The sequence below is a fragment of the Gossypium raimondii genome, chromosome 5, assembly GCF_025698545.1.
Source record: "Gossypium raimondii isolate GPD5lz chromosome 5, ASM2569854v1, whole genome shotgun sequence".
In the NCBI taxonomy this organism is placed as follows: Eukaryota; Viridiplantae; Streptophyta; class Magnoliopsida; order Malvales; family Malvaceae; genus Gossypium; species Gossypium raimondii.
This window is the reverse complement of record NC_068569.1, coordinates 42,196,103-42,219,171: the sequence shown is the minus strand read 5'-3', so window position 1 is coordinate 42,219,171 and position 23,069 is coordinate 42,196,103. Positions and strand designations below refer to the sequence as shown.

Genomic DNA, 23,069 nt, shown 5'->3' with positions numbered 1-23,069 from the left:
AACCGGAGCACCCCAAGGTGAATGACTCGGTCGAACAAAACCCCTGTCAACAAGTTCTTGCAACTGTGTCTTTAACTCTTTTAATTCTGCAGGAGCCATACGATACGGAGCTATGGAGATTAGAGTAGTTCCCGGAATCAGATCTATAGAAAATTCCACTTCACTTTCTGGTGGCAACCTCGGTAATTCTTCTGGAAACACATCAGAAAATTCACATACAACTGGCACTGCCTGTATCTTTGACTCAGATACCTTAGTGTCTAACACATATGCCAAATAAGCATCACACCCTTTTCTGACACACCTCTGAGCTGTCATCACTGAAATCACATTAGATAATTCTTCTGTCTGATCAGATTTAACCTGAAGTAATTCTCCATTCTGACACTTCAACACAATATATTTCTGTCTACAGTTTACTACTGCATCATGCTGAGTTAGCCAGTCCATACCCAGTATCACATCGAACTCATCAAAAGGAAGTAACATCAAGTCAGCCGAGAAACAATAACCTCTTACCATCAGTGGACAATTTTTACAAATTTTATCCACTAATACAGACTGGCCCAGGGGGTTTGAGACTTTAACCACAAATTCAGTATGTTCAACAGATAAATTCTTAACAAGTGCAAGTTTAACACATATATATGAATGCGTAGAACCAGGATCAATCAATGCAGTAATATCAGTATCAAGTAAAGAAAATGTACCAGTAATAACATCGGGTGCTGAGGCCTCTTCTCTAGCACAGATGGCATATGTCCTAGCAGGTGCTCGTACCTCAGGCCTGCCTGCAGTATCTCTCGTAGCTCCTCGGCTACCACCGACCTCACCAGATGGTTGAGGTGGTCTACCCCTCAAAACTGGATTACTCAGCTTCGATGTCTGTTCAACTTATTTTTCACCCCTTTCTAGACAATCTCTGAGGAAATGATCGAAAGAACCACATCGGTAACAAGCCCCGCTCTTTAATCGGCATTCACCAAAATGAGTTTTATTACAGTACTGACATCTCGGCTTAGGGGTACCAACACTGCCAACACTGGTCACAGATGGAGTGGAAGGTCTTGGATTAGTACGTTGAAAACCTCGCTCTCTACCCGAATACCCAGTGGCTGAGGTAGAACGATCCTGGTATTTCTTCAAGTTCTTTGAAGCAGAAAACTGGGATTTTTCCATCGATCTTTTACTGAAAACCCGAGCTTCTCTTTCAGCTTGTTTCTTTTCTTTGCTCAATTCTTCTGCTTTATAAGCTCGCTCTGCCAATGTAGCAAACTCTCGAATTTCAAGAATTCCGATCAGTAGCTTAATTTCTTCATTCAACCCTTCTTCGAATCGTTTGCACATTTCAGCCTCTGATTGTACCCATTCCCGAGCATATTTGCTCAATCGGACAAATTCTCTTTCATACTCAGATACTGATCTGTTACCCTGTTTCAGCTCAAGAAATTCTTTTCTCTTCTGATCGAGGAACCTCTGACTGATATATTTCTTTTTGAACTCGGTCTGAAAGAATTCCTATGTAATTTCTTCTTTCCGAACAACTGAAACTTTAGTATTCCACCAGTGGTAAGCTGTATCTTTTAGCAATGATACTGCACATTTCAGACACTCTTCTGGTGTGCAAGATAATTCCTCCAAAACCCGAATAGTATTCTCTAACCAAAACTCAGCCCGTTCGGGATCATCATCAACTGCAGCTCTAAATTCTTCTGCCCCATATTTTCTGATTTTATCAACTGGAGCTTTCCCTATTCTGATAGATTCAGTACCTGTACCCTGTGGAATCTCAGGAACCGATGGAGGAGGAGGAGGAGCTTGAGTTTGCTGCACTACAGGGTTAGTTCTTATATACTGAGTAAACCATTCATTCATCATTTGATAGAAGGCCATTTTAGCTTCTTCATTTTGGTCCCTTGTCTCGGACCTGCTACTACTAGTAGCTTCAGCTTCTCTTTGTTCTGAAGCCAGAGCATGACTCCCGGCTTCCTTGGGTTGAGCTCGGTCGGCAGACATTTACTATAAGAAAATCACATTTCCAACAGTCAGGAGATATCACACTAGCAATAATAATTTAAATGGCATGTATAGCTAATCTCATACTTGCTACGTCGGTCCGAGAACCGGCTAAACCGTAGCTCTGATACGAACAAATGTAACACCCCTTACCCGTATCCGTCGCTGGAATAGGATACGAGGTATTACCAGATTTTACTGATTTTTTTTAAACTCAATATAACCCCTTTATAATTATCTAATCCTCCCTGCAAATTTTAAACCGAGACCAAGCCAACACAACCAATCCATTTCAACATATTTTCAAGATAGATTTATTGTATTCATAAGATAATCTCATCACATGCCAAAACCAAAATTTATTAACCATACCAATGGCTAACCATACATTCATTCCACATTAACATCTACTTTACTAGCTTATACATGCCATTGATTTCCAAATTAAGTTTCTTTATGTATCGAGATCTTGACGTTGATAGTGTGATGCTTCTCCGACCAAATCTAACCTCCGAGCTCTTAACACTACAAAACAGGGAAAAAGAAACAGGATAAGCACTTTGTGCTTAGTAAGCTCATGTAACAAGAATTATACTTACCTAATATTTTCCATACAATGTAATAAACATTCATACACCCATTCCATACATTATTCCCCTATCATGCACAAACTCAACATTCAAATTAGTCCAATAATTTCCATGTATCAATAATTTATACCATGATTGATGAGCTCATCAATTCCATGATTTCCATTCCCTTGTTATTTTTCCATATTTATCCCGTTGAACTACTTGGAATTTCGATGGATTTTCAGGGGTACACCTAAGTGTACAAATTCGGGTCCGTCAATTCATATTCATGTGCGCACATTTCCATTTCAGAGAGCACACTCCCGCGAACCTCATCCTTACAGCGGGATTACCAGTCCAGGCTAAATCCCCTGTAATATAAACTCATAGAGTATTGTCGGGATTACCAGTCCAGGCTAAATCCCCTGCAACGACAATTACTCTAATGAGCTTGGATCTGAATTACCAGTCCAGGCTAAATTCAGACCCTAATTCGGATTACCCGTCTGGGCTAAATCCATTTTCCACATATTCTTCGGGAGGGCTATATCAGAATAGGATCACCCGTCCGGGCTAGATCCTTTTTACCGTCAATTCCTTTTCAGAGATCCATCGAATTTTCCTTTCATTCAACCGGGATTTATTTCCTCTTTTCATAAAGTATATCAATACTTCATCAATTATCATACAATAAACATACAACTCATATTCACAACAATAATAAACATTTCAAGCATTTAAGAATATAATTCAAGTTACACGAACTTACCTCGATACTAGTTCGTAAATAAAAATCTACTAATCCCGAACTTTTTCTTTTCATCGATCTAGCTTCGTATTTGAATTTTCCAGATCTAAATAAATAAATTTAGTCATTAATCTAATACATTTCATGTTCATATGTAACATTCTCTAAAATTCCATTATTATTTATAGTGCATTCAAAGCTGTCTTACTGAGTCACAGTCGCTAAATTATTTATATCTTGATCTACGGAACTCCAAATTAAGATTCGTTAATTTTCCCTGAAACTAGACTCGCATACCTTTTTACCATAAAATTTTCAGAACTTTTGGTGTAGCCAATAAGTACAGTTTATTCTTTAAAGTTTCCCCTGTTTCACTTGTTGACAGTTCCGACCCCTCTTCACTAAAAATTAATTATCTCATTGTACAGAATTCGGATGATGTTTCTGTTTGTTTCTTCTGAAAGTAGACTCATTAAGAATTCTAACCATATAAAGTATAACTCATAATAATTTTTTTTTAAAATTTTTAATGATTTTCCAAAGTCAGAACAGGGGAACCCGAATTCATTCTGACCTTGTCTCACAAAATCTATTATATCTCATTATTTACAATGCCATTGATTAAACCATTTCTTCTATGAGAAACTAGACTCAACAGGCTTTAATTTCATATTTTATTCATCCTCTAATTCGATCTCTACAATTTTTGATGAATTTTAAAAGTTAGAGTACTGCTGCTGTCCAAAACTGTTTTAGTGTATGATGTTAATTACCATTTTTCCCTAAACTTTCAATAAATGATAATTTCATCCCTGCTCAATTAACCTCTCAATTGAGCTGATTTTTCTCAATTAACACTTTATCCCATCACTTTAAACCACTTTATAAGCTTTGGGAATCAGAATTTTAGTACTAGACTTTAATTCCAAACTTTTTCACAATTAGGTCCTACAAAACAATTTCTATTGAAATTACCTAATAAAATCATCTCATAAATAAGTTAAACCTTCAATTTCATGCTATATCATCATAAAATTCCAGCACATATTCATAGCAACTTTCAACTTCATCCATAAAATCAAAAACTAATGAATTTAATAATAGGACCTCGTTGTAAAAGTCTTAGAAACACAAAAATTACAAGAAAAATGCAAGGATTAACTCACTTGGTGCAAAAATTATGAAAAACCAGCTTGAAGAAACCCTTAGGACGTTTTTGGCTGATGAGAATGCAGAAAAATGAAGAGAAATCTAGATAATTCCACTTTAGTCCTAACTTTTAAAGCAAATTTTGCAATATTCCAATTTTACCCTTAATTCATCAATTCTCCTGATTTTTCTCAGCGTATGCCGCCCAAAATATCTTCTTTTAGGGTTATTTTCAATTTATGTCCCTCCTCATTTAACAATTGAGCTATTTAATCCTTCTAGTAACTTTTACACCTTTTTCAATTTAGTTCTTTTCACTTAATTGATTACCCAAACATTAAAATATTCTAACGAAATTTTAATATCATATTATTAACACTTCATAAATATTTATAAAAATATTTTTGACTCGGTTTTACAAGATTGAGGTCTCGATACCTTATTTTTACCCAATTTCTTCACTAATTTCTTTTTCTAACTAATCACTAAATCGGTAAAATTTTTCTATCTATATTTTCATACTATTTTACTATCATACCAATATTCATGCAAAACTATTAAAATAAATTTCCCTTTAAATTGGATTTGTGGTTACGAAACCACTATTCCGATAACCTTGAATTTGGGCCATTACACTCCCAACTAACCAAGGTCATTTTCCTCCTTCCACTAGAAGAGCCCCAAATAAACTGTCTAGCCAAACATTCAATATCCTCATAGATTCCTATTGGTATCTTCATTGACTGCATGAAGTAATTTGGGATTGACAGAAGCACAGATTGGGTCAAAGTAGCCCTCATTGCAAGAGATAATTGTCTAGCATCCTAGCTGAAGAGTTTACTACGTACGTTGTCGATCACAAAATGAAGGGTACTTTTAGTGGCTCTTTTATGAAATAATGGAACCCTCAAATAATGTACAAGGTCATGAGCCTTTTGAAAGCCTAAAATGCTGCTAACCTGGAGTCCAAAGTCTTCGTCGACCCCATGTGAAAATCAAACATTAGTCTTTTGTGCATTAATTTTATGTCCTGAATAAGCACAAATCCGCTCAAAAACTTCCTTGATAAGTTTAGCATGACTCACATCTGCTCTACTAAAAATAATTAGATCATCAGCAAAAAATAAGTGAGATAAGTTCAGACTTGATCTGGATAGACGAATTGGACTCCATTGGCCATTTAAAATAGTTGTCTTAATATCATGCCTGAGCCATTCCATGCATAACACAAATAAGTATGGGGACAAAGGACACCCCTAGTGAATCCCCCTTGTGGGCTTGAATTTACTAGTTGGAACTCCATTCCAGAGTAGTTGCACAGTGGAGTTATAAATGTCAGACGCAATAACTTTCCTCAAGAAATCCAGAATACCAACCGCCTTTAAAGAAGCATCGACTACCTCATATCTCACTCTATCATAGGCTTTCTTAAGATCAATTTTGATCATCATCCATTTATTCTTCCTACTTCTCATGGAATGAATGATCTCTTGTGCGATAAGAATGTTGTTTGTAATGTTCCTCCCTACTATAAAGCCTATTTTCTGCTATAATTTTAGGAAACACCAACCAAAACCAATTCGCTATAACTTTCATAACCAGCTTATATAACACAGTGAATAAGTTGATAGGACGGAAATGTTGAAAGCTTTTAGGATTGGCTATTTTAGGGATAAGAGTAATGAGCGTGTTGTTCAAGGCAAGACAATATGATTGCCAAGAAAAACCTTTTTAACCCAATCGCAAATAACATTCCCTACCACGTTCCACTGGTTCTGAAAGAAAAAGGCATGAAAGCCATCGCTTCTAGGAGCCTTAAAAGAGGCCATATCAAAAAGGGCCTTCTTGATCTCATCATCCGAAACCATCTTACCCAAAAAATTGATGTCTCTTGGATCTAGAGTAGGAAAAGAGCTAGCCAGTAAATCTGACAAAGGGGACGGTTCTTCACCATATAAATTTTGATAAAAAGTAACAGCCTCGTTTTGAAGAGTGTCTGGATCGTAACATCATTCATCATTCTGAGTTCGCAAGGTAGCAATACAATTAAAACTCCAACTTAATATTTTAATGCCATCCATCTGACTTGTTAAATGGAGCCCGCTAATCTAACATTATTGCAACCTAAAGATTGCTCAATTAGAGTCCCCAACGAATCATGATTGTTAAAAACATTAGGGCCAATAGAAATAATTCAAGGCCTTTTTTTTTTCCATCAACAACCTCAACCGGATTGTCCTCTGATTCCATGCCCATATCCATGTTACCATCCTTATCAAAGCCTATATTCTATGCTTCGAGCCTAGCAAACCCTAACTTGGAATTCAAATATTTGTGATAAGGTTTTTGTATATCTTTCTAAATTAATGCCCGATTAACATTAATCCCAATTGCAAAATTATAATTTTTAAAATCCCCCATATCACCCCTTCCCCCTCAAATCGGGTCGTATCCACATCAGCTTCGTCTTAAAGTCAACAACTCATGATCGTTGATACTCGTTGAAGTTTGGCCTTTAATGATAGATCCTAGCCCATTTCTAGCTAATTCTTTCCATGAATAATCTACATAGGGCAGAAGTTTTTCCCATGGCCAAGTCGTCTACAAAGAAAACATAACAATGTCAATCTTGCATTTTAAAATCGACCATAAACTGCTTTTGATTGACCTAAAATAACCTTTTTTTCATCTTTTGAGGGGAGCATAAACATCTAATAGAAATCGTATTTTCATGAAACTCTTTAAACCTTTCAAAATCATCTTTACATCATACATAAAAAATTATCCAATAAAGTTGTCAAACAAACAACCTATAGATTTCGACATAAGACCTACTGGTAAATCATGAACCTGCACCAAAAAATACGAATAGAATAGAACAACCTATGAAGGATCTTTGCCTTTCACTAATTTGTGAAAAACTAGGAGATGATTGTTGAATGTCCATGGAGCTCCATTTATCACTCTATCAATAACAAAATTGCATTAAAAATAGAAAAGAAACATTTTCTCATTCAGGCCAGTGATTGGAACTCCTCCTAGAGGATGCCACAAATTAGCCATTGTGTTTCTCATGGCCTCGGAATCGGCAATGCTAGCCATGAGAAAATATCCAACAAGGCATAGATCATAGTTAGGCTCCTTGGATCCCTCCTCTCCTTGAATTTGTCATGGCTCTTCTTCCCCATCATTAATGCTCAAATTTGTCAACCTATCTTTCATCTTGAAGAACGTGAAAGCAACCTCAAACACTCACATTAAAGTTTATTGAGAGAAAGAACAAAACGAAGGAAAAGCAAAAGAAACATGCTAGAAGAGCAAACAAAGAAACTGTGCTACAAGAGCATACTATAAATGAAAGCTTATTATCTTATTTAAGCGTCTAGGTGTCTCAAAAACAATTTATGCATATTATCTTTTAAAAACTAATTATCCAAAAATAATCAATAAAAAAGAAAAGAAAAAGGACGAATGAGGTCAATATTAATTCCTGAGAATTACATTGTGGATTGTTTGTAGTATTTGCATTAAGGAGAATTTTAAAATATATGTTGATCAATATTTGAGATATCAACTAAAAATTAAAATCAGCACAAACTTTTTATAACTATAACTTAATTAATAAAATAATAAATATATTAAATAAAAAACAAACATTATTTCTATTAAATAGAATACCATTAATTTTTTGAAGAAAATGTTACAAACCATCAATTAAGTCATTGAAAACAAAGTTCAAATTTAAGTTGAGAGTAAATGCATTCATGAATTGTGATTTGATTCTAAAAATTCTTCAATTTAACAATTAAAATGAATAAAAAATTATATTAATATTTATTTACTTATTTTATAATTAAATATAAAATATAAATATTTTAAAATTAATTAATTTGTTGAGATTTATCATGCACATATAGGTAAGTCTTCAAGTCTAATCATGTGCGATTACAATTTGCATGTTTTAATCTCGTTAAGACAACTTATCAACTTTAATTTGAATTATATTATTTTTTTAGTTTATTTGTGTTGTATATATATATTTATACTTTAATTATATTTTATATAACATTTTAACAAAATATGCCTTAAAATAAACAACAATTTATTTAAATTCGACCTAAAAGGGACTAAGGGTCTGTTTAGTAGTGCTTAAAAAAAAACACTTCTAGCTCCAAAAGCACTTTTGGAAGAAAAATTATGCTAAACAAACTGCTTTTGACTTTCTAGAAGTGATTTTCAAAAGCAATTCTGAAAAAGAGAAGCTAAAATTTTTTACTTTTCCTCTCCTAAAAGCACTTTTGGTGCTTAATTACTTTTTCAACCCTCCAATAATATAGTACTTTTATTTTTTTAGTGCTTAATTACAAATGTGTTAAAATTATTAATTAAAAAAATATTTTTTAAAACACTAATTACGAATATTTAAATATTTAAAATATAGTTTATATATTCTAATTAAATTTTATAAATAATTAATATTTATTGCTTAAAAATATTTAAAATTTATATTTCATATATTAAAATATTAACAACAAGTTATAATAATATTTTTATATTCTTATTAAAATATAATAATATTAACTAATTTAAATATTATCTAAATACATCTTTATTACTTGATAATAATATCTTTAAAGTAAACATTTTATTTTTTAAAAATATTTTTTTAACAGTAATACTAAACATTTAAATTTTAACTAAACTTTTGAAAAGTAATTTCCAAAATATTGCCAAATCAATCTAATCCAACTAATCAACCAACCCGTATAGAGTTCTAATTGACGGCAAATCCAAGATTCAAATTTTGGACAGCCACTGCTCCCTTCCTCTCAAAATAAATAGATAAAGAAGATTGAAAAAAAAAAACTATCCTCCTCGTACGGATGACAAACACCCATTAGATACAATAATTGTGTGTAGGATTGATGATAGGATTTATCTGTACAGTTATTTAAATCTTTTTGTGAATTTAATTTCAATGGAAGCGGGAAGGATCCTCCAGATCGGCATTCCATGGATCACCTGGCGCTCGCCTCCTCGTCTCCCTAACTTCCCGCGCTATATTTGTGCTTCTTCTATTCAGCGGGTAATCTTAAATCCCCCCTTTATGTCTTTGAGCTGCATTTCAAAATGTTATCAACGAGCTAAACGCCATTTTTCTCTAAATAAAAAAAAGGGGAGCTACAAAGGACCAAAGCCTGGCCGAGATTGGATTGCTGATTGGGTATCCAAGAACGATGACGCCGTTCGGAGTATGCCTATCTACGTCGGAGGGGCCTCTTTGTTAGCCGTTCTCTTTAACCGTGCCATCTCGGGGATTGCTCCGGTTGCGGATGCCAGCAGGTATTCTATTATTAGTATGATGATGATGGAAATGCAAGCCGGTTGTATTATAGAGAAAATAAAAGAAATTGTTGCATTACTTTTTCTTGAATTCATAAAATATAACGTATCAAAGAAAAAAAAATTCGTAAAATTATTTTTAAATAATCTTGAACAGGTATCTGTAAGCATTCATCAATCGGACTCTTATTGTTATTTAAATTGAGCTAAAAATTGATATTTCGAGGTTATATTATTCGCTTTTTATGTTTGATTAATCGAAAGATTGTTCATGAATCATTTTGAGCATTTCCGGTAAAATTAGATTAGAGGATTGTATATCAGTTTCAATGAATTAATTGTTGAACTAATTTTAGACTAATAGGTTGTTTGGTAGGAACCTATAATGTTGATTTAATATTTTGGTTGGTTTAGCGGAAATTGTCATTTTCAGATGATTTAATTGCTCAACTGATCTTTGACTTAAGACAAATGATGGGTTTGAGATAGTTTAGCTAAATTTTGTTTCTTCATTCTGAATTCAGTGATTTTTAGAAATGTGTGCCTAATAGAATAATGTTCTTACAGCCATTGTACTTTTTAATGATACTATTTTTCTTTGATTTCAAGGTTTTGCTGCTAATATATCCATCTTTTCTGTCTGAGGTCACTGTGATCTTCAATGTAAGATAATTAAATGCTTATGGTTTTTTCGATCAGTTCACAGTCAAGGGCGGATCTATTGACACTTGGTTTGGCTGTGACCAACGTATTAACTGGCTTAGTTTGGTTATCAATCCGACCAAAATCCATCACTCCGGTAAAGGCCTGTCTATACTTTTTTCCTGTTCTTATTTCTTCCACAAATATGCATACATGGGGAATGTTCATTTGCATCAGAAATTGAATGGTAAGAGTATTGAGAGTAACCCCATCATCCCCAAAAGAAATTCAGGCACATGCACTTTAATTAAGTTGATTAGTTCAGTAGGTAGTTCTTTATTCCCCCTTCCTCTCTTAGATAATGTGTTCTTGATTGCTAATATCAGGTAGGGCCTCAAGGAGTGGAATGCCAAGAAATTTATTCTCACCTTCCTGAATCAGTTGTTTCTGAGATACTTTGGTATTCCTCGCTTCTCTTTACTCCTTTTACTTGGTTTGTCTTAAGTGTATGGCTTTCCAATGGGTGGGTTTGTTAATTCTGGGAGTTTATACCAACTATGATGTATAATATTTCTATTTTAACCCAGAATAATATCAATCGCTTAGACTGGGCTCCGTACTTTGCTAGAGATAATTTTGGCGTAAATCCATTGATCACTTGGGTATCCTTTTGCTAACTTTGTTCTTTAACTTTGTGGATTTCCAGTAAATCAATTTTACGTCTCTGAACAGGAGAAAATAAAATGTACATTACTTTCAGGAGTTGCATAAGATACTCAATGCAATGGTTCTTAAATCAAGTTTGTACCCAAATTCTTTATGATTCCAGAATCTGAATAAGCATTTTCTCTAATTTATAAATACTTTGATTTCTGTATTTGGTAGAGCTCTAAATGGACAAATGGTTATGCTTCAGAGTTGAAAAAATACTTCATATCAAATTAAATTACCAGTTTTCAAATGCACAAGATTTTAGGATGAGGTATTTTGTCTTTGCTGTATAACTATTGTGCTTAAAAGTTGTAAAAACTAGAGTGCCCTCCTAAAGTTTGTACTTCAATGAGGGGTAACATTAGACAGTTTTTTCCATTTTGGTAAAGTTGATTTTGTTTTAAATCATTATAAATGGTAAGATGGACATTCAATTTCCAGAGGAGGGAGTAATAAATTATTTGAGATGGTGGCGTTGCTTGCTTGAAATTGTTGAAAGAAGGTTAACAAACACTTAACACATCATTGTTTATTCATTTGTTTTTCAGTTGGGTGAGACAATCTTAAATTGGCTAACATAAGATGCTTTGCTTTCTTCACAATAAAGGATATTCAAAGAATAAACATATTTATTTCTTGTCTTCTGTTTTGAAAATGAAATATTTATGTTGTTTGTTGTTTACAGGGTGTGGGAATCTCTTTCTGCCGTAACATGCTGCAAGTCTCTAGTTATTGTTTATGACTGCCAATGTATTGTTCAAATTGGCGTGGCAGCTAAATCACTGAACATTGATGAACCTTTTGCTGTGGATGCTGCTAAACTGATGCAGGGATCACTTTATCAAGGTGTTTTGAAGTCTGGAGCACGTAAGTTACTTCTGTCTGGGTTTACAATCATTCTTTCATGTTGTAATTACAATTCAAATGATTTGTTTGGAAAGGGGTTTTGACAAGCTTCCCATTACACAATTCAATATTTTGCAGAGAGCTACATGGCGAATCTGTCTCTTTACCCTGGGAGGTCCGAGCTGCCATTTCTGCCTTCAAATACTCAGGTCTCTAAGTAGCTTTACTATTTTTCAATGCACCTTTTCATGCACTGGAGGCCGAGGATTGCGTTTTCTTCTTCTTCTTTTGTTTTTCATGTAACATTTTTCTTTTGAATTTTGAAATATTAACAATAGTTATAAAATTTCTGAACACAAAAATTGTTAATATTCAAGGCATAATTCAGTAATATTTAATCTTCATATAAATGAATGAATGTTAGCCATTGATAGAAGCTCTAGGTATTCATCTTTTAACCCCCCAAAAAAAAAAAAAAAAAAAAAACTAAAGAAGGAAAGAAAATAGGAGTTTTTAAATTGAATGAAAGTATAAAATCTGCATGATGTTTAACATTTCATCTGCCATTGCTGCAACTCCAATTGGGAAAACTGGATGAGGTACTAAGAGCACATTTTCATTAGAGTATAATAGCTTGTGTCATAGCAGATGGAGTAGAAAAGCTTTCTCCAGAATCTTTGCCCCTATTCTAGGAGGGAACTCATAGTTTCCTCATCATATTATCCCATATCTATACTCTTTTTAAAGATGTAGACAATCAAAAACTAAGAACATAGTTTCTAAACACTAGCATTATTCGACAGTAATATAAATGTAAATGTAAAATGTAAATATAACCCTGAGTTTCTAAAAATATAAAAAAATCATTAAACAAACAAAATAGTAATATCATATGATTTGGAGTAATATTAATTCTTAAAGAAATTTCGATGCCAACTTTCTTCTTACCAAAAAAGAAAAAGTACAAATGAAAATGGTTACTACACAACTTAAGGAAGAGTACAGTATTAACTTTCCTCTGCCATTTCATATAATGTTATGTGTGCATATAAAGATCAAAGGACTTATGTGATTTTCACTTTACTAGGCAGTGATCTTGCAACCACTGGGAGATAGAGGCATTGCAGTTCTTGGTGGGGACACAATTAGGGGTTTTACAACTTCTGACCAGGTAGTTTAGATATCAGTGTTGACAAATTATCCAATATTTTGTTAGTATTAAGCTGGCCAATTTGAATTTTATGCTATAAGTGTCTTATTTCATACCTAGCTTTATTTTGCCTTCCCTTTTCCTCTTCCCTTTTTGATGTGTGAAATAGAGACCTTTACTTGATTGTAGGTCCATTATTATTCTTTAGTGTTTTAGTTTAGTTCATTTATTATACTCGAGATATTAATAATGATTAATTTTTTCATTCATTCTCATCCCTGAAAGATGCAAAGTTTTAAGCGTGACATATTACCCTACTTTTTTCTTACAGATGCTATGGTTATTTTCCATCGAACTTTGTCTCTTGTGGATAAAATATTTTCTTAATTTCTAAGACATTGTCTTGCTGGTTATCCACTGTCTTCTCTTAATTTTTCTTTGATTTGGGGAAAGGGGGATTCAAACTATGCTGGAAGGCCCGGGGAATAACATTCAACACTGAGTCAAATGCTTGGGTGTTCTCTGTTAATTTTTCTTCCTCGCTTTTTGTTTCTAGAAAGAATAATCTTATTGACCTGATTTATTTATTTTCAGACATGGATTTCTTATATTGGAGAGAAATTGGATGCCACGCTTGCAAAGTACATGAGTAGCATGCCATCAGTGGTTCAAGAGTGAGTTTGATCAAATCAAGCTATGAGCATTCATATCTTGCTCTTAACATCAGCTGCGGACTTTGTTTAAGGTAATTCTTTTTTCCATTCTTGCGCAATTCAACATTATGAAACACTTTTTAAAAAATGTGTATTTCTTGTAGAATAGAAAAAGGGGTCATTTTTGTCCTTTTACTTAAAAGACTTATTTTGGTGAGACATCGACTGATCAGACAAAAAAAAAAAAACCTTAATGACATAAAATGGAGCTTCTCCCTTTCCCACTTCCTTTCTGGAGTGTTGAATTTCATCTGAAGGCATCTTTGACAACTGTAGACATCAATTTTGTTGAAGAAATTTAGGATATTCTGCTGGTAAACACCAATGATAAAAATGCAACATATTGCCGTCACTTCTTTTACCTTTACTTAATACTTCACTCAAATTTCCTCATTAACTTGCACCATACTCTGTTTAGTTGCTGATAAGACCTGGTAATAGGCACATATCATATGACATGCAGAGAATACTACCATGATATTATTAAGGACAATTGATGGTATCTGGATATTTAGCCTTCCTGAAAACCATCCAGATTTGATGGTACCTGGATATTTTGGTCATAGTTTCAGTCATGCTTTTCGACAACAGTGTAATACTTCTTGCTTGTATTAAATGTTCACAACTTTGCAACATTCTATTGAAAGTTTATCAGGAGATGGACATGAGATAAATTTGTATTGACTGCAATATCTGCAACATCTTGGTTCACAAATATGGATCCCGCTCAACAACTGTAGACATGAGAACATAAACTGCATGCCCTTTTGGTCCTTTTGAAAGTTTCTAAGATGCTATTTTGGTTGTTTGTTTCCCCTACTTTGTGAATTTTATTATCCCTCTCTCCGTCTGTTTGAGTTTTAAGGTGTTTGTTCTTGTTTTCATATTTTTAGGTTTCCCAGGCAGTGATGTTTCTTGAAACTGAGGGCAGAAGATGTCCGGACCGGAGCCACAATGCTGCCATGTAATTGATAATTCAATATTGCTCTGGTCCTGAAACTATTGCTATTGATAATTTCTGACACTTTACGTCGAACATTCTTGAATATGCAGTTGAAAATTTCTTATTTAAACAAAAACATATGCTAACCTAGTATTCGCGTAAAATCTACAATGGCATGTTTCTAGCCCTAAAGAATAATGTGCCGTGTATGAATGTTGAGTATATCCTCTACATATTTATGTTGATCTGACTCTTATGTTTTTGGAAGTCCCCTCATTTGACTGCTGTGTCCAACTCATATCTGAACATGAGTACTAGAATATGACCCTACCATGTATTAAAAAACTTAAGAAAGAATTGATCACCAGACGCTTATGTCCGTATTTGACACTGACACGCAGGTCTAAGTAATACAGGTGCTTGTTATAGGCTAAACTTCCAAAACTGCCAGTTATCTTCTACTTTAAGTAATACACTCAAAAGAACCATGCATTGTCCATTTAATATAGAGAGAATGCAGTTATTCTCTACTTTTAAGATAATTGAAAACGTTTTACTTCATGCATTCAAGTTCACCCTCCTGTTATTACTACTATTGTTAATATAATAGAATTGTGAGCTTTTCCTACTTTTATTTGAATTGCTCCCTTTAAATTCATTGAATTGTTTGGTAGTGCCCTAGTCTTCATCTTATTTCCTACCTTAATCGTCATCTTATTTGTAGGAAAAACATGTAGATGTAGTATCAGTCAATCATCAATAAACACTCATTAGCTAGGATAGAAATGAAAGAGGGGAAAAAATGTTATTCCATCATCACAAAATTTACAGCCGTGTAAGAACCTATAATCAATAGATCTCATGTCTAAAAAAATCAGATAAAAATGCAAAAGAAAAAAAATGAAAAGAATGTGTTTTGTTGTTGTCATTACACTGTTTCCCATGGGCACCAAGCTTGGAAGCAATCATATTTGGTATCGTTACAAAAGAGACTTCTCCCAGGGTAAGCTTCCTGTGGCAGGATCAGCTAAATTTGCTAGGACAAAGTCTCTCAGACCAGTGTCCCAGACTTCGCAGAATTGTTTTCGCCAGTTTGGTGGTTCAATGGCCTCGGTTCCTAGCCCTGGGGCTCGGTCTTTTGACCCCTGGTTCTGGTTTTCTTGCCAGTCAACAACATATGTTGCAACCCTTCTGAAGAACTTTGCTCTAAAGGTCTCCCATACCTGGTACTTGTAGTGGTTTATTATGATAGAACTTTCGGGTACATTCAGGTACCTGAATCCCTTTTTCAGCTGGAAGTGGTGCACCACATTGAGAAGAGTTTCGTTGAGCAAATCAGGGCGCACAATGGACTTGTGTCGCTCAGGGCTTTGGAGCCGGCAAGTGTAACCTACAGTTACTCCTTGCAATGGCGGTGAGCTCAATCCGGATGGTCCAAAGCTGTGACAAGCTGTTCTTATCTCTGCAATCGTCCGTGATGACGAGTAATTTGCTACTAGCGATCTTAGTAAATTCTGACCTGGTAACCCTCTCCGGTGATGACGAGGGAAGTAGTAGAACTCATCGACATCAAAGAATCCTACCCATTTACACTCATTTCTTGCTCTCAAAGCACAATGTGAAAAACCTGCCTCTTGAGTTTTAATCCATGGCCAGGTATGTCTGCTAACATTATAGTCTTGAAAATCAAGTTCTTCGATAACATCTTGAATTCCATCATCACTATTATTGTCATAAATGAACCAACGTTCAACTCCGAGCCAGGTATGGTACATAATCCACTCCCGCAGTGCTGGTGCCTGGTTCCAGAGCATAGTGCAGGCACAGAGCTCGAATTTCCCATCATTCCTTTTTGTCTGGTAAGACTTCGAATTGTATAGTTTAGCTACAGAAGGCACAGCAATGTTCTCCTTTTGCCTCATCCGATTCCTCCTGTGATCATAGGATCTGGAATTGCGAAATCTAACTGCAGATGGCATCTGTACATGTTCGACATCATTCCTGCTGGCAAGAACAACTGTAACTCGAATCCCCTGAGCCAAGTCCCGATTATTTCTTATACTGCTGGGCAATGAACACCTAACAACCTCCTGTGCAGCCACTATTGCTTCAGTCATTACCACAAACCCTTCATCTTCTTCATCCGAATTCTTCAAACCAAATTGGCACATGAACCTATTCGGATCAGATTCTTTATGCGGTCGAAGATTCAACCCTTTAGCGAAAACAACGGCAGTTTTCCCATCGAATGCCGCTTCATAAACCAATCTATCCCACGAATGAACCGTCCGATTACTCCTCAGAGACAAACTATAATCAACCCCATGTCCTCGCCACATCAAACCCGCAGCAGCCGAGTAATTCCATGGTGGAAGAGGGCACCTAACAACCGATCGAAATCCATCGAATTCATCCACAGACAAAACCCGTTGACGAACAACATCCTTATGATTCAAAACCTTGTGGTAAACACAGTCCAACTTTTCAGCTTCATCGATCTTGTCGGATACAAGCAGGAGCAAGTGATCGGGGAACAAAACTCGGTCTTCGACGCTCAAAGGAAACCGTAACTTAGCATGAAAAGAATCTTGAAGGGAATTTTTGGAGAGGATAGAAAGACTGGGGACGCTCACAACTGGGTGAAACGACACCGTTCGGATCGGGAACCTCTCCGAAGACAAGAACATGAGGAAAACGAAGAAAGAAAGGCACAAGATTAAGGACCTCCGTGACAAAAACTGAGCTCGGGAGTAGGGCCTGTAGATCCTCTTCCGCTTCAGACGCTGCTCCGACTCCATATTTTTTCAGAAATCCAAAATCCAAAATCCAAATCCGAAGCCAAGAAAGAATAATAATAAAAAAGAGAGATGTAAGTAAATGATTGAGTGGAGTTCTTGGGAGGGCTCAGATCTGGAAGGGGCCTTGCCTGAAGCAGTAGCGACACGCGTTAATGGTAGCCGTCAAAGCGCTGAGTGGGGGAGACAGACAGAGAGGTAAGCTTTTTCTTTTTCTTTTTCTTTTTCGCTTTCTTTTTCTATTTGGTTTGCTATGAATTTCGTTTTAATACACGGTTTATTTATTTATTTGGTCTAAGACAATGGACAGGTGGTTATGCTCAATCGTAGATGTTCAAAGGTGATGTGCTGTGTTGGACTTCCTTTTCTTTTCTTTCTCCTCTTTTTATTTTTATTTTTGTTTTTATATTCTTTTTATAGAATCTTTTTAAATTTATTTTATTCGTGTTTATAAATTAATTTTGGTTTATATTATTTAATTATTAATCAAATTTTGTCTTTTAAGATTTCTTTAATTCTTTTTCGGAGTTAAGTTTAGTCCTCAATTTTTCAAAAAAGTTTAATTTGATTATCAAGCTTTTAGAAAGTGTTAAATTATTACTTTTTAAGCAAAAATATTTATTAAAATATTAAATTTTTAAAGGTGACAACTTGAATGGTAATCAACATATATTTCATGTCAAAATTTTTAATTTTTATGAATATTTTAAAATTTAAGTATTTTTATATTTTTAATTATTTATGGTATATGAGACAAATAGTGTTATATTAGTTTGAAGGTATCGTGGATTGTTATGTAAGTTGTCAACTTACCTTAACATCATTAAAAAGTTAATGTTTTAGTCAACATTTTTGTTTAAAAAATTATTTAACTATTTTAAAATGTTAAAAGTCAAATTTAATTAAAAAGTATAAGAGTCAAATTAATGAAAAATGTAACATTGAAGACTAAATTTTGTACATTAAGCTTTAATTTTAAAATACTTTCTTAATAAGATATTTACTATTCTTATTATCTTTTATGATAGAGTTAAAAGACAAGAATTTTAGGTAAAAATTACTTTTTAAATGAAGTTATTATAATATTTATGGGACACTTAAAAGACATACGAGATAAAAAGGCTTACTTAAGCTGTCAATTTTATTTTATTGCATAAAAGAATTTATATATATATATATATAATGCTTGATAATATACCACATTTCAGGTTTTAATTTATTAGTATAAATTGAAATATATAATTTATTATGGAGTTATAGTTTTAAATACGATACAAATCTAATATTTAATGTATTAACCGTATACACTAATAACAAATTAAATAATAAAAATTCATTTATTTTAAATAAGTTATAGAATTATGCAGTTTAAATATAAATTTTAATAAAAAAATATGAAATGACAACACTTTTAAGCATATTTGGTATTTAAACATTAAAGTGGGTAAAAGCATACCCTTACACGCATTCTTTACACGTTTCTTTCTTTCTTCTTTCAGTACAAAATATATTTACTAATTTGTCGTTTTATGTTTGTTATGAAGTTTCTCAAAAAAGAAAAAAAGTTTCCTTCCATTTTACTCAACAAAGGCAAAAAGCTTGGGAAATAAGGGATGAAGTAATTCTTTTATTCAGTATTAAAGTTTCTCATTATATAATTTAATTTACATAATTTGAAAAAACTATTAATTAATCATTATGAAAATAAATCTATTTTATCATGAGAGAGGGTCCAATTGAAAATTCAAAAAATAAAAACTTTCTTTTTACACTTATTTCTCAATACAATATCCTGCCATATGGTGGTCTAACCATATCTTGTTAATTCATTAATATATTTAATAATGTTTGGGAAGTAATGACATAAGATCGATGTATTCTTTTTATATAACAATAATGACTTTCTCATCATGTGATAAAGAAAGAGTCCAACAAAGTCTTGCTACCAACTACGTTTTCTTTCCCTTTCAATATTTGAAAAACAAAATAAAGGTTAGATTTTTTGACATTAGCTTTTCCACTGTTCTTTATTCTTGTTGATAACGAGAGAATAACACCGTAACGTTGATGTGCTTAGATGGTGATTTTAGTCCTTTTATTATTATTATTATTATTTCAGGTTAGTATGGTCCGGCCCAAATTTAAATTAAAAATTTTATTTGTAATTTAATTATCAAATATAAAAATGTTAAAACAATTTCTTTTTTTGGTTTTTTATTAAGTCAATGAATTATATGGATAAGTTAGGTTCAGGCTCTCACTGAGGTTTATTTAATTTAGCTCGTGAACACTTTTAATGATCAGTTAAATGAAATTTATTTTATTATTCAGAACTTTAAAATATTTAAAGTATTTTTATTAATCAGGCTAATTGAAAATTAAATTATAAATTTTTATTTTAGACTCCGCCATGGATAAATTTAATTGCAATACTCAATCAATGATATTTTGATTAAAATAATTTCATTTTCTATAAAAGAATAAAGGAAAAAACAATAGAAATTTGAGAATGATTTGAGATAAAATGGGTATTTATTCTTAATGTGATTTAAAAATACATAAGTGAAAGAAAAATTGAATATATTTAACAGAAAAGGGAATGAAAATTCTTGGAATCGAACTCAAGTTGCTATATTTATAAGATAATGCGTTGCCATTGAGCCAAAAAGCTATCAGTAGACATGTACTTAATTATATTCTATTATTATGTAGTGTTATATTTAAGAAGTGAATAATGAATGAAAATGGCATATGTTGGTGGATCATAGCTGGCTTAGCTGCACCAAGTTTGGCTCCTTGCATACCAATTTGGTCCAATTTATGCTTTAATTTTCCATTCATAAATCAAACATGTGAAATATTCTTATTTCTCAAGGATAAGAAATATTCTTTCCCAATTTTTGTATTTTCTTTTCCATATTTATACTACTTCTTAAGGCCTTCCTTCTTTGACATATGTCCTTTCTTTCTTTCTTTCTTATATTATTAATAATAATGATTGAATTGCAATTATGGTACCTCTATTTTTAGATTATATATATATATATATATGTATATATAAAGAAGGCCCTAAGACCTTCCTTCTTTGATAACATGTCCTTTCTTTCTTCTTTTTTACATTATTAACAATAATGGTTAAATTGCAATTATGGTCTCTCTATTTTTAGATTATATAAAATGACCACATTTCAATTTCGATCCCTATACTATGCTCAAATTTGAGATTTATTATTTATACTTTAATTTTGACATAATTTGGTACCTCAATATTTATAATGTCATTAGTTAGTTTAAGTATTTTATTCTAATTAAAATGCTTGCGTAAACTTGTAGAATTGTTAGCATCGTTAATTTTTTGTTAAATTGAGATCCATTACAATGTCTTTTTTCACATGATTATAGAGTGAGCATTTTTAAAATTTTAAAATGACACACCAACAAATTTAATAAAAGAATTTCAACATGTTAACAATTGGATGGCACTCTTTTTTTGTTTTTGTTTTTTGTTTTTGTTTTTTTTGCATTTTATCAAAAATGGTTAAATTTCAGTTTTGATCCTCTAATATGTCTAGATTTGAGAATTAATCTCTATACTTTAATTTTAGCATCAATTGGTCCTTATATTTTATAATACTATTAATTAGTCCAAATAGGTAACATCATTAACTTTTCGGTTAAAGCATTATGTGGTTATATATAATTTGAATACCCTAAGAATCTTAGAGACCCGACACGTGATTTCCTATTTCTTTTTGGGTTGTGTTGGTCTTACCCTTTTTCTTGTAGTTTTAGAAAAATGATTATATTTCACTTTTGGTCCCTCTATTATGCCTAAATTTGAATTTTAATTTCTAATATAATTTGATCCCTAGGTTTTATAATATTATTAATTAGTCCAAATAATTAATATCATTACTTTTTCAATTAAAATATTACGTGATTATATACAATTTGAATGTCCTAAGGGACTTAGAGACAAATACGTAGCTTTCTATTTATTTTAAGTTTGTCTTGCTTTTTTTTTTTTGACATTATAAGACATTGAGCAAACTTCAGTTTTAGCCTTATATTATGTTGAAACTTGAGATTTAATTTATATATTTTATTTTTGACATCATTTTATCTTTCTACTTTTATAATGTCATTAATTAGTTTATATATTTAATATTTTAATTATTTTAATTAAAATGTTGACGTCAATTTTCTTAGGAACAATATTCCAACAAAAAATTTATTTTATCATAACGAGTTCGAACAAATGTTTTAAGAAAAATCCATATAAATATTTTTAATGTTAATTTTATTTTTACATGATTACCAAGTCATTTTTTAAATTTAAAATGTCACATTAATGAGTTTTATAGAAAAATTTTAACCTAAATTTTTAAACTAAAAAAGTAGAGGGTTTAAATTTCTAAAACTAAAAGTAGAACTAAAGTATATTTTAACCTTCAAATTTATACTCCATAATTTGACACAAACAAAAATTCAACCCAACGTGAAGCGGGGGAATCATACTAGTTTTGATCAAAGGAAAGGAAAACATTAACACTTCAATTTCTTTCAATCATGTACATATATTTCTTTATTTTTAGGTTTGTTGGTAAAATAAGCCCTCAATCATTTTTGAAAAAAAATCAATTAAGCTGCTTTCAACTTTTTGCACCCAATTAAGTCATGAACTAGCAAGATAGGCCTTTTGACCAATATTGACCATTAGTATTTAATGACTATGCTAACGTGGTTGTTTAATAGATGCCACATCATCGTTGAGTGCTGATGTGGCAGTACCATGTTAGCAAAAAATTAAAAAAGAATCAAACAATAAATTTTTTTATACTTATTTCTAAGAAAAGTACACAATGAATAGGGACAAAGATTATCTAGGTTCATTTCAATCTGAACACCCATTTGTCTAGATTCATTATAGAATTATAAAATGCATAAATAATTTATAAAAAAACCATTTTATTATTTTTATATTTTAATTTAAAAACAAAAATAAACTACTTATATAATAAAATCAAGATTAGCAAAATTTAAAGAAGTCAAGAGTGCTCTCTTAGGTCTCTTGAAGAAATAGTGGATACTGTGGTTGGGAAGAAGACGAGTGGCGACTTCGGGGCTATGGAAGATGGGAATGAGTTAGCCCTCCTAGAAGAAGAGTTGGTCCAACTAACGGTGAAAAGTTCATTAGTAGTTCTATCTGAAAATCCAACGTTGATCTACTCTGTTTAGACGAGGAAAACCTACAATCTGGACAGTTTGAGATCACAATTGAGAAGCATCTGGAAAATAAAAAACAAGTTTGAGATCTTTATTGCAGGGCAGAACTTGTTCATAATATCTTTCAAAGATGAGGATGATTTAGAGCATATTATGGAAGGGCGTACATGGTTTTTTAGAAAACAATTAATTATTTTCGACCGGCTACTGAAGTT

General features: G+C 32.7%; 2 protein-coding genes across 4 annotated transcripts; one reads left to right on the top strand and one right to left on the bottom strand.

The window, feature by feature from the left end:
• The first annotated feature begins 9,295 nt into the window (after positions 1 to 9,295).
• Positions 9,296 to 15,100, top strand: LOC105766127 (protein COFACTOR ASSEMBLY OF COMPLEX C SUBUNIT B CCB4, chloroplastic). 3 transcript variants are annotated; one of them, XM_012585453.2, is made up of 9 exons: positions 9,298 to 9,571; positions 9,662 to 9,828; positions 10,528 to 10,627; positions 10,857 to 10,930; positions 11,867 to 12,048; positions 12,166 to 12,236; positions 13,115 to 13,198; positions 13,772 to 13,922; positions 14,538 to 14,769. In XM_012585453.2, the coding sequence occupies exons 1-8, from the start codon at positions 9,464 to 9,466 to the stop codon at positions 13,853 to 13,855; spliced, it is 870 nt and encodes a 289-aa protein (XP_012440907.1). In that variant the 5' UTR covers positions 9,298 to 9,463; the 3' UTR covers positions 13,856 to 13,922; positions 14,538 to 14,769. The 3 variants fall into 3 exon arrangements, with proteins under 3 accessions (XP_012440913.1, XP_012440907.1, XP_012440909.1); XM_012585455.2 differs by lacking the exon at positions 14,538 to 14,769 and adding an exon at positions 14,784 to 15,100 and having other exon boundaries at positions 9,299 to 9,571; XM_012585459.2 differs by lacking the exon at positions 14,538 to 14,769 and having other exon boundaries at positions 9,296 to 9,571; positions 13,119 to 13,198; positions 13,772 to 13,839.
• A 515-nt stretch (positions 15,101 to 15,615) lies between these two features.
• On the bottom strand, positions 15,616 to 17,895 carry LOC105766125 (glycosyltransferase family 92 protein RCOM_0530710). Its single transcript, XM_012585451.2, has one exon. It carries the CDS (start codon positions 17,629 to 17,631, stop codon positions 15,814 to 15,816), a length of 1,818 nt encoding a protein of 605 aa, XP_012440905.1. The 5' UTR covers positions 17,632 to 17,895; the 3' UTR covers positions 15,616 to 15,813.
• Positions 17,896 to 23,069: the final 5,174 nt, after the last annotated feature.

Coding starts and splice junctions, on each gene's coding strand:
- LOC105766127 (XM_012585455.2), top strand. CDS start 9,464: ATGGAAGCGGGAAGGATCCTCCAGATCGGCATTCCATGGATCACCTGG. Junction 9,829..10,527: donor CCGGTTGCGGATGCCAGCAG/GTATTCTATTAT, acceptor TTTTTCGATCAG/TTCACAGTCAAGGGCGGATC. Junction 10,628..10,856: donor GACCAAAATCCATCACTCCG/GTAAAGGCCTGT, acceptor TGCTAATATCAG/GTAGGGCCTCAAGGAGTGGA.
- LOC105766125 (XM_012585451.2), bottom strand. CDS start 17,631: ATGGAGTCGGAGCAGCGTCTGAAGCGGAAGAGGATCTACAGGCCCTAC.